Source organism: Ranitomeya imitator, chromosome 5, assembly GCF_032444005.1.
Source record: "Ranitomeya imitator isolate aRanImi1 chromosome 5, aRanImi1.pri, whole genome shotgun sequence".
In the NCBI taxonomy this organism is placed as follows: Eukaryota; Metazoa; Chordata; class Amphibia; order Anura; family Dendrobatidae; genus Ranitomeya; species Ranitomeya imitator.
Genome location: NC_091286.1, coordinates 403,194,814 through 403,208,501, shown reverse-complemented (window position 1 = coordinate 403,208,501; position 13,688 = coordinate 403,194,814). Strand labels below are relative to the sequence as shown.

Here is a 13,688-nt window from a genome sequence, read left to right as displayed (position 1 = left end):
CAGTACAAGTCTATGTGTCTGTGAAAAAAAATCGGACAGCACTTGGATGCCATTCATGTGCTGTATGATTTTCATGTTTGCGTAACCTTCTCATATCCTAAAAGAGCTGATAAAACTCTGATAGTAAAAACAGACACACTGACAAATAAATACTGATCCAAAACACTGATGAAAATCGATCTGTTTTTTTTTAACACAATGAAAATATTAACAATATTAGCAATAATTCTAATCAATGAAAATCATCAATGTCCACTGAAGCCAGTTCAATGTCTGACTTTAGATCAATAGAATGTAGTTGCACAGAAACAATCAACAACAACTAAAGAACCGTATCCATACACTAAATACATATAACATCATACACTACCCAAAATCACACCGGTCCCCATGCCCATCATCCCCTCCCCAGAAATGTCATTAAGTAACAAGTTAAAGGGAACCTGTCAGCAGGATTGTGCACAGTAACCTACAGTGTCAGGTTGGTGCCGTTATACTGAGTTAAATGATCCCTTGGGTGATGAAATCCGTCTTATGGTTAATCTTTATTTTCAGTTTTGTGTTAATTATATGCCCGTGCTGCGGGGCGGCCTGTGGGGGTCTTCATGTGGTGCTCTGATTAGGTATTCATAATGCAGACTGCTGACAGGTCACTGACCCCTCACTGACCTGCCCCCTAGTTTGCATAATGAATACCTACCTGTACATACTGAAGAAAAAAAAAAACCTGCAGGCAGGGACCAGCCATGGCACCTGCGCTACAGCATAATCGCATGTTTAGTTTAGTACTAATCACTGTTCTTCATGTTATTGATCAAGTCCATAAAAAGAAATAATTTTGAAAATGGCTCCTGCACAGTAGCAGCTATCGGTGTGTATAGAGATTCGATAGCTGCTATTGTGCAGGCTCCGGCGGCGCCATCTTGCTGGAGAAGAAAAAAAATGTCCTCCGAGTTGGTGCCACCCGTGCCTGCGTAGTAGCACCTCTCAGCGATCTCCTGGGGCACGGGCATATCATTACAACACAACTGAAAATAAAGATTAACCAATAACCACAAGATGGATTTTATCAACTAAGGTATCATTTTATTAAGTATAACAGCGCCAACCAGACAGTGTCTGTAGGTTACTGTCCACAATCCTGCTGACAGGTTCACTTTAAGAAGACATATGATGGAACTAAATCTATAGAAGGCTCTCCTGGATTTGTAGACAATCTATAAGAAGGAATATTAATGAGATTACAGTGGTTGCATCTCCTTCTACCAGAAGTAACATAAGGATTTTAGATTTAGTCCAATAACCATTTGTCTTTTCGAAGACAAATTTATACATTTTAATAGTTATGGCTTCAGAATGTTTTTTCAATTATATTTGTGATACACATGTGCACCATGCTGTTTGTTCTTATCTGTGTTTGCCCTATCAACATGGCACTTCTTGGACTGTATATTGGCTTTGTTCACCTTGATATTTCATGTGTTTCCAATCCCTAGCCGCATTAACATTTACACACAAACACATGCCTGTCATTATTAAGAATATGGTAATCCACACAATGGACCATATTTATTAGTCTATGCCTGCTTTTTGTGTCAACTGTCCTTTAAAGGGAACCTATCATGTTGGAAATGGTATCTGATCTGCAGGTCATGTGGGGGTTGCCTGTTGACCAACCAGGCAACCCCCACATGTACTTACGCTGGCTAACAAATGTAAATCATCCAGCTGTGGCAAGAAGAACTAAATCTCCGAGCACTAAAAAAATACCCGGAGGACACCCGAGCGTGCTCGAGAAATCTCGAGTAATGAGTATATTCGCTCATCACTATTAAACACCTTCTCCTTTGCTGCTCTCCTCGTCTTTTCATCCATCCATGTTAAACCTCCCAATGTGAACTCAAAAGCGGATCGAATCTCGGAAATCATCTGCTCTGCCTGAAAAACAGTGAAATCAAGCATATCAGTTGTCACAATATGTATGACTTCACAAAAGTCTTTTAGATAATAATGTCTTACTTACAATTGTTTTACTGTTTTTATCAAATGTAGACTTAACAAACAGAGATCCTAGGGCAAAACCCAGTGTGTCATCTGTATTGGACAGGCAGGTCTGCCAGCGAGGAGTGCAGGACTGCAACACAAAGAAAATGTGTGTCTAGTGATAGAAAAGGAGATTGGTTCTGTTGCATTAATAATGATAATAATCTTTATATATAGCGCCAACATATTCCGCAGCACTTTACAGTTTAACAGTTTCAAACACAACAGTCATAAGTAACAACGTTAACAATACAATAATTAAAGCAAAATAAGATGACCCTGCTGATGAGAGCTTACAATCTACAATGAGGTGGGGGAGATACAAAGTACAGGTGTGTATTTACAATTATGTATTTACAATGATGGTCCAGCCATCTTCAGGGGTGGGGGGATAGATGGAAGTAGTGAATGGGCTACACACACAAACATAAAATGACATTGATTAGGGAACGTGATAGGCTGCGCTGAACAAATGTGTTTTGAGGGTGCACCTAAAACTATGCAAATTGTGGATGGTCCTAATATCTTGGGGTAGAGCATTCCAGAGGATTGGCGCATCACGGGAGAAGTCTTGGAGTCGGGAGTAGGAGGTACAAATTAGTGTAGAGGTTAGTCGAAAGTCGTTTGCAGAGCGCAGCGGTCGGTTAGGCCGATAGACCGAAATGAGGGAGGAGATGTAAGGGGGTGCCGCACTGTGGAGATCTTTGTGGGTGAGAACAAGTACTTTGAATTGGATTCTATAATTAATGGGCAGAGAGTGTAATGATTAGCGAAGAGCGGACACGTCTGAAAACCGATTAGCTAGATGGACAACCCTGGCTGCTGCATTAAGGATAGACTGGAGAGGGCAAAGTCAAGTAAGAGAGAGGCCAGTTAATAGAGAATTACAGTAATCCAGGCGGGAGTGGATCAAGCCGACAGTGAGGGTTTTTGTTGTTTCCATGGTGAGAAAAGGGTGGATTCTAGAGATGTTCTTTAGGTGTAAGCGGCATGAGTGGGCAAGAGATTGCATACGGGATGTGAAGGAGAGATCGGAGTCAAACATAACACCCAGACAGCGCACCTACTGCTGGGGTGTTATTATGGTGCCACCCACGGAGAGGAAATGTCAGGTTTAGGGAGGTTAGTAGATGGCGGGAGCAGAAGAAGTTCAGTTTTGGAGAGGTTGAGTTTCAGATACAGAGCAGACATGATATTGGAGACTGCAGACAGTCGCTGGCGTTCTGTAGTACAGCAGGGGTAAGGTCAGGGGATGACGTGTATAATTGTGTGTCTTCGGCATAACGATGGTACTGAAAGCCAAATCTGCTGATGGTCTGTCCAATTGGGGCTGTGTAGAGGGAGAAGAGAAGCCCTGAGGTACCCCGACAGTGAGAGGAAGAGGAGATGAAGTGGAGCCAGGGAACAGAACACTGAAGGGGTGGTCAGAAAGATTGGAAGAGAACCAGGAGAGAGCAATGTCCTTAATGCCTAGTGACTGGAGCCTAGAGAGTAGGAGATGGTGGTCAGCAGTGTCGAAAGCTGCAGAAAGGTAGAGACGAATGAGCAGAGAGTGCTCACCGTTAAGGTACCGTTACACTTAGCGATTTACCAACGATCATGACCAGCGATAAGACCTGGCCGTGATCATTGGTAAGTCGTTGTGTGGTCGCTGGAGAGCTGTCACACAGACAGTTCTCCAGCGACCAACGATGCCGAAGTCCCCGGGTAACCAGGGTAAACATCGGGTTACTAAGTGCAGGGCCGCGCTTAGTAACCCAATATTTACCCTGGTTACCATTGTAAATGTAAAAAAAAAAACCAGTACATACTCACATTCCGGTGTCTGTCACGTCCCTCGCCGTCAGCTTCCCACACTGACTGTGAGCGCCGGCCGAAAAGCACAGCACAGCGGTGACGTCACCGCTGTGCTTTATGGCCGGCGTTTTAGGCTTTTTTAGGTAAGTTTTGGCAAACTCCAGCCTGGCTTTTTTGTCTCGGGGTAAGAAGTGGAGTCTTCCTGCGTCTCCTACCATACAGTCCCTTTTCATTCAGACGCCGATGGATAGTACGGGTTGACACTGTTGTACCCTCGGACTGCAGGGCAGCTTGAACTTGTTTGGATGTTAGTCGAGGTTCTTTACACAATCTTGCATTGAAATCTTTTGTCGATTTTTCTTTTTTTTCGTCCACATCTAGGGAGGCTTTAAACTTCTTGATGACACTGCGCACGGTAGACACAGGAACATTCAGGTCTTTGGAGATGGATTTGTAGCCTTGAGATTGCTCATGCTTCCTCACAATTTGGTTTCTTGAGTCCTCAGACAGTTCTTTGGTCTTCTTTCTTTTCTCCATGCTCAATGTGGTACACACAAGGACACAGGACAGAGGTTGAGTCAACTTTAATCCATGTCAACTGGCTGCAAGTGTGATTTAGTTATTGCCAACACCTGTTAGGTGCCGCAGGTAAGTTACAGGTGCTGTTAATTACACAAATTAGGCTACTTTCACACTAGCGTTGGAATCTCCCCGTCACAATGCGTCAGGCAGAGATTCCGACGCTAGCGTTTAACGCACTGCACAACGGAAGCAGCGGATGCATTTCTCCGGCGCATCCACTGCCCCATTGTGAGGTGCGGGGAGGTGGGGGCGGAGATCCGGCTGCGCATGCGCGGTCGGAAAAAGCGGTCCATCAGGAGCAAAAAACATTACATGTAGCGTTTTTTGCTCCCGACGGTCCGCCAAAGCACGACACATCCGTCGCACGACGGATGCGACGTGTGGCAATCCGTCGCAATGCGTCGTCAATACAAGTCTATGGGGAAAAAACGCATCCTGCAAGCACTTTTGCAGGATGCGTTTTTTCTGCAAAACGACGCGTTGTGACGGATTGCAGTTAACGCTAGTGTGAAAGTAGCCTTAGAGAAGCATCACGTGATTTTTTGAACAGTGCCAATACTTTTGTCCACCCCTTTTTTATGTTTGGTGTGGAATTATATCCAATTTGGCTTTAGGACAATTCTTTTTGTGTTTTTTTCATTTAAGACAAATTAAATGAAGATAATAATACCAAATAATTTGTGTTTGCAATCATTTTCAGGAAGAAAATGAGTATTATCTGACAGAATTGCAGGGGTGTCAATACTTTTGACCATGACTGTATTTTCTCTATAAAGTGGGAGGCCAGGTCATCAGCACAAATGTCTGTGATAGGGGCTTGTGCTTTTGGCCTGAGGAGGGAGTGAAAGGTGTCAAAAGGTTTCTTGGGGTTGCTGGATAGTGAGGAGATCAGAGTGGTGAAGTAGGTCTATTTGGCGAGGTGAAGGGCAGAATTATAGGTTCTTAACATAAATTTGAAGTGTATGAAGTCTTCTGGTGTGCGTGTTTTCCTCCATAAGCGTTCAGCACTTCTAAAGTATCGCTGGAGAAATCGGGTTTGCGATGTGAGCCAGGGTGAGGGGAGCTACTTGGTCAAGGGTGCTTCTAAGAGTTTCATTGAAGTGATGTACAGCCAGATCAAGACTGGAAAAAGAAGAGATTGGGGACAATGATAAGTGTAGGGAGTCTGAAAGTGTATGAGGGTTAATAGCATGTAGATTTCTGAATGTGTGATAGGTAGAAGTGTGCTGGGGTGGGCGAGGAATTGTGAGTGTGAGGGAGAGAATGTTACGGTGAGTTATCTAGGTAGGATATTGAACAGAGCCGGACAAAGACCAGGTCAAGGTGTTTCAGATGTTGAGAGCTGTGAGAGGCCTAGAGAAGTGGTTAGTGATAGAAGCTGGGAAGACGTTGCATTCAGAAGGTTTTGGAAAAAACATAAACAAATGTTCAGACGATCAAGAGAAAGTCTAAGTTCAGATTGTATTATTCATATGTTTTAATATAGTGATAATAACATTTATATTTGATATATTTTTTGATAGTTGTGACTTCATAGTTTTGTAGATTATTTATAAAAATTATTTAGAACAATATTATACAATACAATATTATATAAACAATATTTCTAACAAGAAATATACCATCTTTCAACATTCTACAATTAAAACCAAATAGTGAGCAACTATTATGAAACATAGACTGTCCTAAACTAGAGAATCTAAAAGTTCTCTACAAAACACTGATATGTGAAAAATTATATTTTTAGCTAACAGTTCTGCAGCATAGTTTCAATACTTGGAGTCACTGATTACAAAAGCTTTGACATCCAAATGACAATCCTTTGCCCTTTGCTTATGCAGTTCACCACATTAAAGGAAATCTGTAACCAGAATTTTTACCACCTACCCTGAGAGGAGCATGATGGAGAGAGACCTAGACCCTGATTCGGTGTATCACTTAGTGGACTGCAGACATTTGTCCATCCAGTTCAGCCTATATTCCATCAGAATAAATCCCCAGATCTACGTCCTTCTAAAGATCCTAATCACTGTAAGATTTATTATTGTTACGCTCCAGGAAGACATCCAGGCCTCTCTTGAACCCCTCGAATGAGTTCGCTATCACCACCTCCTCAGGCAAGGAATTCCAGATTCTCACTGCCCTAACAGTAAAGAATCCTCTTCTATGTTGGTGGAAAAACCTTCATCTCCTCCAGATGCAGGGAATGCCCTCTTGTGACCGTCACCTTCCTTGGTATAAACAGATACTCGGAGAGATATTTGTATTGTCCCCTTATATATTTTTACATGGTTATTTGATCGCTCTTCAGTCGTCTTTTTTCTAGACTAAATAATCCTAATTTTGCTAATCTATCTGGGTATTGTAGTTCCCCCATCCATTTTATTAGTTTTGTTGCCCTCCTTTGTACTCGCTCTAGTTCCATTATATCCTTCCTGAACACCTGTGCCCAAAACTGTACACAGTACTGCATGTGCGGTCTAACCAGGGATTTGTACAGAGGCAGTATAATGCTCTCATCATGTGTATGCAGACCTTTTTAATGCACCCCATGATCCTGTTTGCCTTGGCAGCCGCTGCTTGGCACTGGCTGCTCCAGGTAAGTTTATCATTAAATAGGATCCCCAAGTCCTTATCCAGGTCATAGATTATGTTAACATTTAGGTGGATGATAATAATGTGTCATTACAAAAATATTGCCAGACCAAAAGGAAGAAAATGTTGCCTTCTGTATGGTACTGCAACCTCTTAGGTACCCATACATTCTGAACAGTTGTCAGCATAACATATTTATAGCCAGCAGCTATATCTCCCAACCTTCCCATACATATTAATTAATGTGAGGCATTGAAATTACACATGTCCAATCCTTCCTTCACCTGATATAATTAATCAGGGGAGAGTCAGGAGGGCTCAATACAGACATAGGCTGGATGTCGGTTCCCCCTGAAAACTCTGATGACTTTACTCTAATGTGTATGAGAAGTACTTATGGGAATTAGTCATCATCTAAAGGGAATTTGTCATGTAAAATAACACTGTTAATCTGCAGATTATTAGCGTTCTGGCACCGTGCAGTGCCTGCACTGAGAGCCTCGCTGCCTGGAGTTAATAAACTTTATTCCTCTCGGCACGCTCGCTCTTTCAGTCAGAGGGGCGGTGCTGGCACAGTTTCTGTCACCGCTCTGGATATAGAGAGTGACAGCTGTAACCACGCCATAGCACTGCTAAGTCATCTATTTCTATACATTTGACATGCTCGGGTCAGGAGAGCCGCTGGCCGTCTGTGCACTGCAATGCGATCGCCATCTGTTTTATACGGCCATCTGACTGCATCCCTTAAAGGCTCAAAACTTTTTGTCTGTAACCAACCGCACTTGTCTGTTTGAAATAAATACCGTAAATACATAATATGTTCATTATCACCAAATGTGAAAACGTCAGTGTAAGTGCTAGTAGTTACATATTTTAGGCCAAGTCCTCCAAATTTGCATTATACCATGTATAAAACCTTAGTGAAAAATTTGCACTCTGTGTTTAAAGGTGTTGGTTATTTTAACAAATGTGTTGGGGAGACATAATTTTGTGGTATTTATTAATATATAAATATTACAGGTTATTTTCCTCCTTCTTCTTAGGCTGCATGGCTCTTCTATTCTAAAAATGGCTGCTGATGTAGGTGCATGTGACCAGACCTGTCCGTCATCCTCTTCCAAACCTCCAAAAAACTTTCCTAAGCACAGTTTTTTTTTACAATTGGCACAGGATAATGGACAGAATCAGAGCCTGCATGATTGGACACAGATACACTTTTTCTCTGAAACGCTGTAGCCAAGATCTGGTCAGGGACCAGACTAGTCCGGCGCCACCTCCAGGCGGCTTTCTCCAGCGCCACTGTAGGTGATTGACAGGTATCTATCTACCCACATGAGAGAAACCTGGAACAGTGCCTATGATCTTCAAACTATATTTTCACTGAGACGTCTGAGCTCCAATTCATACAAAATTGTCAGACATACCTTTTTTGCCCCATAAAGTGATTCAAGTAATTTGTCCTGGGCTTTCTCAAAACGAGAATCTAGACTGGGGGACATCTTCTGGACAAGGTTCCAAATCAAGTAATTGTTTAGTATACTGTAAGAGAAAGAGAATTAGTCCCACTGATTATAGGAAGTGGATGTGTGAAAATAAAAGAAGATGAGAACTAATGAATTAATATCAGGTAATTTAATTAGCTTTTAGCTGGGTATATACACAAGATGGCATTGGATCGAACACTCATTCAGACCTCAATTACTACTTTTATAGGTATATTAAACCCTATGCTCAATCCTTGTTTTTTTCACAGCTGCCATTGTGGACAGCTGGGGGACCCAAGAGGGTGACATTGATGTGCCTTTTAATAAAAAAAAAAAAAGCTTAGGTATTGGCTTACTTTAAAAAAGAAAGGAGTTTTAGTATTTTAATAATTTTAATATTTTTTTTTATATTCCTACAACAATCATTCATATACTATGACTTTTTAATTGTGAACCAACTATGTGAAACCAGAAAAATCCTTAGAAAAAGGGGCTGATCATCGCCTGTATGTAGCAGAGGGGATCGGACAACTGCAGGTTCTAGTCTCCTATGGAGACTATTGAAGCATGCAAAAAGTAAAAAAAAGTTTCTAAAAATATTTTAAAAATAGAAAAGTTTAAATCACCCCCCATTCGCCCCATTCTAAATAAAACAATTAAAAAAACACAAAATGCACAAATTTGGTATCGCCACGTTTAGAATCGCCCAATCTATCTGTTAGGGCTAGCGGAACGCACCAAATAATGAGACAGATAGAGTATGGTGCATTCGCAGCCCGGGGTCCACCGTGCAGAGATGGAACCTGCTGCCAAGTAATGACGGACTATATGGCGGTACTCATAAGTATACACACGTGGGTTAGACTTCACCCAGCGTGAAGGAAGCGACCCTGTTGCGCCACAGGATCGCGGTACCGCACATAGAGCGCGAGCAAGTAGTCAGCGAACTCAACCCCAACTAGGATTGAAGTCCGATTAGACCCTTGCTGGCACAACACCGCAACTGGGTGTGTAAGGAAGCTAAATAGCAATATTAGGGCACAAGAGTGCATGCGGTGCCGCACTGACGAACGCCACTAACCACCCAGGCTTGGGTAAGGAAAGCACAGAGGAAGTGCACGGCGCCGTACTGGCGGTCTCAGCAACTGGACGCTGTAATGTGTGATTTGTGCTGTAGGATAAGTCGGGCGCTAGAAAGCAACCATACACCTTCCGCGAACAGACATTCAATAGGGAAGGGGTATCCAAGGACGACTTGCACTCACAACAAACACACGTAAGCAAATGTACACTAGCGCATGGCCGTGCGTGTTGTGAATTCTGTGGCTGAATTCACTCCTGTGGTCACAAGTGGTACTGCAGCTTCTGAGCTTCCTCCCTCAGGTGTTCTGGTGAGCTCGTTAACTGCTTCATTACTTAACTCCGCCTGATGCTGCTATCCTTGCTCCTTGTCAATGTTTCAGTGTTGGATCTGAGCTTCTCCTGATTGTTCCTGTGACCTGCTGCTCTGTATAGGTAAGTGCTTTTTGTTTTTTTTGTTGCTTTTTTTCTGTCCAGCTTGTCTTTTGTTCTGCTGGAAGCTCTGAGACGCAAAGGGTGTACCGCCGTGCCGTTAGTTCGGCACGGTGGGGTTTTTTTGCCCCCTTTGCGTGGTTTTGCTTTAGGGTTTTTTGTAGACTGCAAAGTTCGCTTTACTGTCCTCGCTCTGTCCTAGAATATTGGGCCCCACTTTGCTGAATCTATTTCATCCCTACGTTTTGTCTTTTCATCTTACTCACAGTCATTATATGTGGGGGGCTGCCTTTTCCTTTGGGGAATTTCTCTGGGGCAAGTCAGGCCTATTTTTCTATCTTCAGGCTAGCTAGTTTCTTAGGCTGTGCCGAGTTGCCTAGGTAGTTGTTAGGCGCAATCCACAGCCGCTTTTAGTTGTGTTTAGGATAGGATCAGGTGTGCAGTCTACAGAGTTTCCACGTCTCAGAGCTCGTTCTTGTATTTTTGGGTATTTGTCAGATCACTGTGTGCGCTCTGATCGCTAAGCACACTGTGTTTCTGGATTGCCTTCATAACACCTGTCATTAGCAAACATAACAGTACAAGGAGCCACAAACTAATGATTCTCAATAGAGGGAAAGAAAAAGTTCTGACATCATTTTTTTTTTTTTTTTTTTTCTGCTCTGTGTTCACTTTTTTTTTTTCCCCTAGACATTTGGGTGATTCTGGACACAGGTGTGGACATGGATATTCAGGGTCTGTGCTCTTCAATGGATAATCTCGTTATAAATGTACAAAAAATTCAAGATACTATTGATCAGAAATCTATGTTAGAACCAAGAATTCCTATTCCTGATTTGTTTTTTGGAGATAGAACTAAGTTTCTAAGTTTCAAAAATAATTGTAAGCTATTTCTGGCCTTGAAACCTCATTCTTCTGGTAATCCTATTCAACAGGTTTTGATTATTATTTCTTTTTTGCGCGGCGACCCTCAAGACTGGGCATTTTCTCTTGCGCCAGGAGACCCTGCATTGAGTAGTGTCGATGCGTTTTTCCTGGCGCTCGGATTGCTGTACGATGAGCCTAATTCAGTGGATCAGGCTGAGAAAATTTTGCTGGCTTTATGCCAGGGTCAGGATGATATAGAAGTATATTGTCAGAAATTTAGGAAATGGTCAGTACTCACTCAGTGGAATGAATCTGCGCTGGCAGCTTTGTTCAGAAAGGGTCTCTCTGAGGCTCTTAAGGATGTCATGGTGGGATTTCCTATGCCTGCTGGTTTGAATGAGTCTTTGTCTTTGGCCATTCAGATCGGTCGACGCTTAAGCGAGCGTAAATCTGTGCACCATTTGGCGGTACTGCCTGAGGTTAAACCTGAGCCTATGCAGTGCGATAGGACTATGACTAGAGTTGAACGGCAGGAATACAGACGTCTGAATGGTCTGTGTTTCTACTGTGGTGATTCCACTCATGCTATTTCTGATTGTCCTAAGCGCACTAAGCGGTCCGCTAGGTCTGCCGTCATTGGTACTGTACAGTCCAAATTCCTTCTGTCCATTACCTTGATATGCTCTTTGTCGTCGTTTTCTGTCATGGCGTTTGTGGATTCGGGCGCTGCCCTGAATCTGATGGATTTGGATTATGCTAAACGTTGTGGGTTTTTCTTGGAGCCTTTGCGGTGTCCTATTCCATTGAGAGGAATTGATGCTACACCTTTGGCCAAGAATAAACCTCAATACTGGGCCCAGCTGACCATGTGCATGGCTCCTGCACATCAGGAAGTTATTCGCTTTCTGGTGTTGCATAATCTGCATGATGTGGTCGTGTTGGGGTTGCCATGGCTACAAACCCATAATCCAGTATTGGATTGGAATTCCATGTCGGTATCCAGCTGGGGTTGTCAGGGGGTACATGGTGATGTTCCATTTTTGTCGATTTCGTCATCCACCCCTTCTGAGGTCCCAGAGTTCTTGTCTGATTATCAGGATGTATTTGAAGAGCCCAAGTCCGATGCTCTACCTCCGCATAGGGATTGTGATTGTGCTATCAATTTGATTCCTGGTAGTAAATTCCCTAAAGGTCGATTATTTAATTTATCCGTGCCCGAACACGCCGCTATGCGCAGTTATGTGAAGGAATCCCTGGAGAAGGGACATATTCACCCATCGTCATCACCACTGGGAGCAGGGTTCTTCTTTGTAGCCAAGAAGGATGGTTCGCTGAGACCGTGTATTGATTACCGCCTTCTTAATAAGATCACTGTTAAATTTCAGTATCCCTTGCCATTGTTATCTGACTTGTTTGCTCGGATTAAGGGGGCTAGTTGGTTCACTAAGATAGATCTTCGTGGTGCGTATAATCTGGTGAGAATCAGGCAAGGAGATGAATGGAAAACTGCATTCAATACGCCCGAGGGTCATTTTGAGTATCTAGTGATGCCGTTCGGACTTGCCAATGCTCCATCTGTGTTTCAGTCTTTTATGCATGACATCTTCCGTGAGTATCTGGATAAATTCCTGATTGTTTACTTGGATGACATTTTGATCTTCTCAGATGATTGGGAGTCTCATGTGAAGCAGGTCAGAATGGTTTTTCAGGTCCTGCGTGCTAACTCTTTGTTTGTGAAGGGATCAAAGTGTCTCTTCGGTGTGCAGAAAGTTTCATTTTTGGGGTTCATCTTTACCCCTTCTACTATCGAGATGGATCCAGTTAAGGTCCAAGCCATCCAGGATTGGATTCAGCCGACATCTCTGAAAAGTCTGCAAAAGTTCCTGGGCTTTGCTAATTTTTATCGTCGCTTCATCTGTAATTTTTCTAGCATTGCCAAACCATTGACCGATTTGACCAAGAAGGGTGCTGATTTGGTTAATTGGTGTTCTGCTGCTGTGGAAGCTTTTCAGGAGTTGAAGCGTCGTTTTTGTTCTGCCCCTGTGTTGTGTCAGCCAGATGTTTCTCTTCCGTTCCAGGTCGAGGTTGATGCTTCTGAGATTGGAGCAGGGGCGGTTTTGTCACAGAGAGGTTCTGATTGCTCAGTGATGAAACCATGTGCTTTCTTTTCCAGGAAGTTTTCGCCCGCTGAGCGTAATTATGATGTGGGCAATCGAGAGTTGCTGGCCATGAAGTGGGCATTCGAGGAGTGGCGTCATTGGCTTGAAGGAGCTAAGCATCGCGTGGTGGTATTGACTGATCATAAGAACTTGACTTATCTCGAGTCTGCCAAGCGCTTGAATCCTAGACAGGCCCGTTGGTCGTTATTTTTTGCCCGCTTCGACTTTGTGATTTCGTACCTTCCGGGCTCTAAAAATGTGAAGGCGGATGCTCTGTCTAGGAGTTTTGTGCCCGACTCTCCGGGTTTATCTGAGCCAGCGGGTATCCTCAAGGAAGGAGTCATTGTGTCTGCCATCTCCCCTGATTTGCGGCGGGTGCTGCAAAAATTTCAGGCGAATAAACCTGATCGTTGTCCAGCAGAGAAACTGTTCGTCCCTGATAGGTGGACTAATAAACTTATCTCTGAACTTCATTGTTCGGTGTTGGCTGGTCATCCTGGAATCTTTGGTACCAGAGTGGCTAGATCCTTCTGGTGGCCATCTCTGTCACGGGATGTACGTACTTTTGTGCATTCCTGTGGGATTTGTGCTAGGGCTAAGCCCTGCTGTTCTCGTGCCAGTGGGTTGCTTTTGCCCTTGCCGGTCCCAA

At 43.3% G+C, this 13,688-nt stretch overlaps 1 protein-coding gene across 2 annotated transcripts in view; it reads right to left on the bottom strand.

The window, feature by feature from the left end:
* ECE2 (endothelin converting enzyme 2) overlaps positions 1 to 13,688 on the bottom strand; it is a 149,048-nt gene that overhangs the window by 32,262 nt on the left and 103,098 nt on the right. For both annotated transcript variants that reach the window (XM_069726950.1, XM_069726949.1), the window contains exons 10-12: positions 8,442 to 8,556; positions 2,024 to 2,134; positions 1,840 to 1,938 (exon numbers count right to left, since the gene is read on the bottom strand). In XM_069726950.1, the coding sequence (XP_069583051.1) occupies positions 1,840 to 1,938; positions 2,024 to 2,134; positions 8,442 to 8,556 (325 nt within the window). The remainder of the gene's footprint in view (positions 1 to 1,839; positions 1,939 to 2,023; positions 2,135 to 8,441; positions 8,557 to 13,688) is intronic.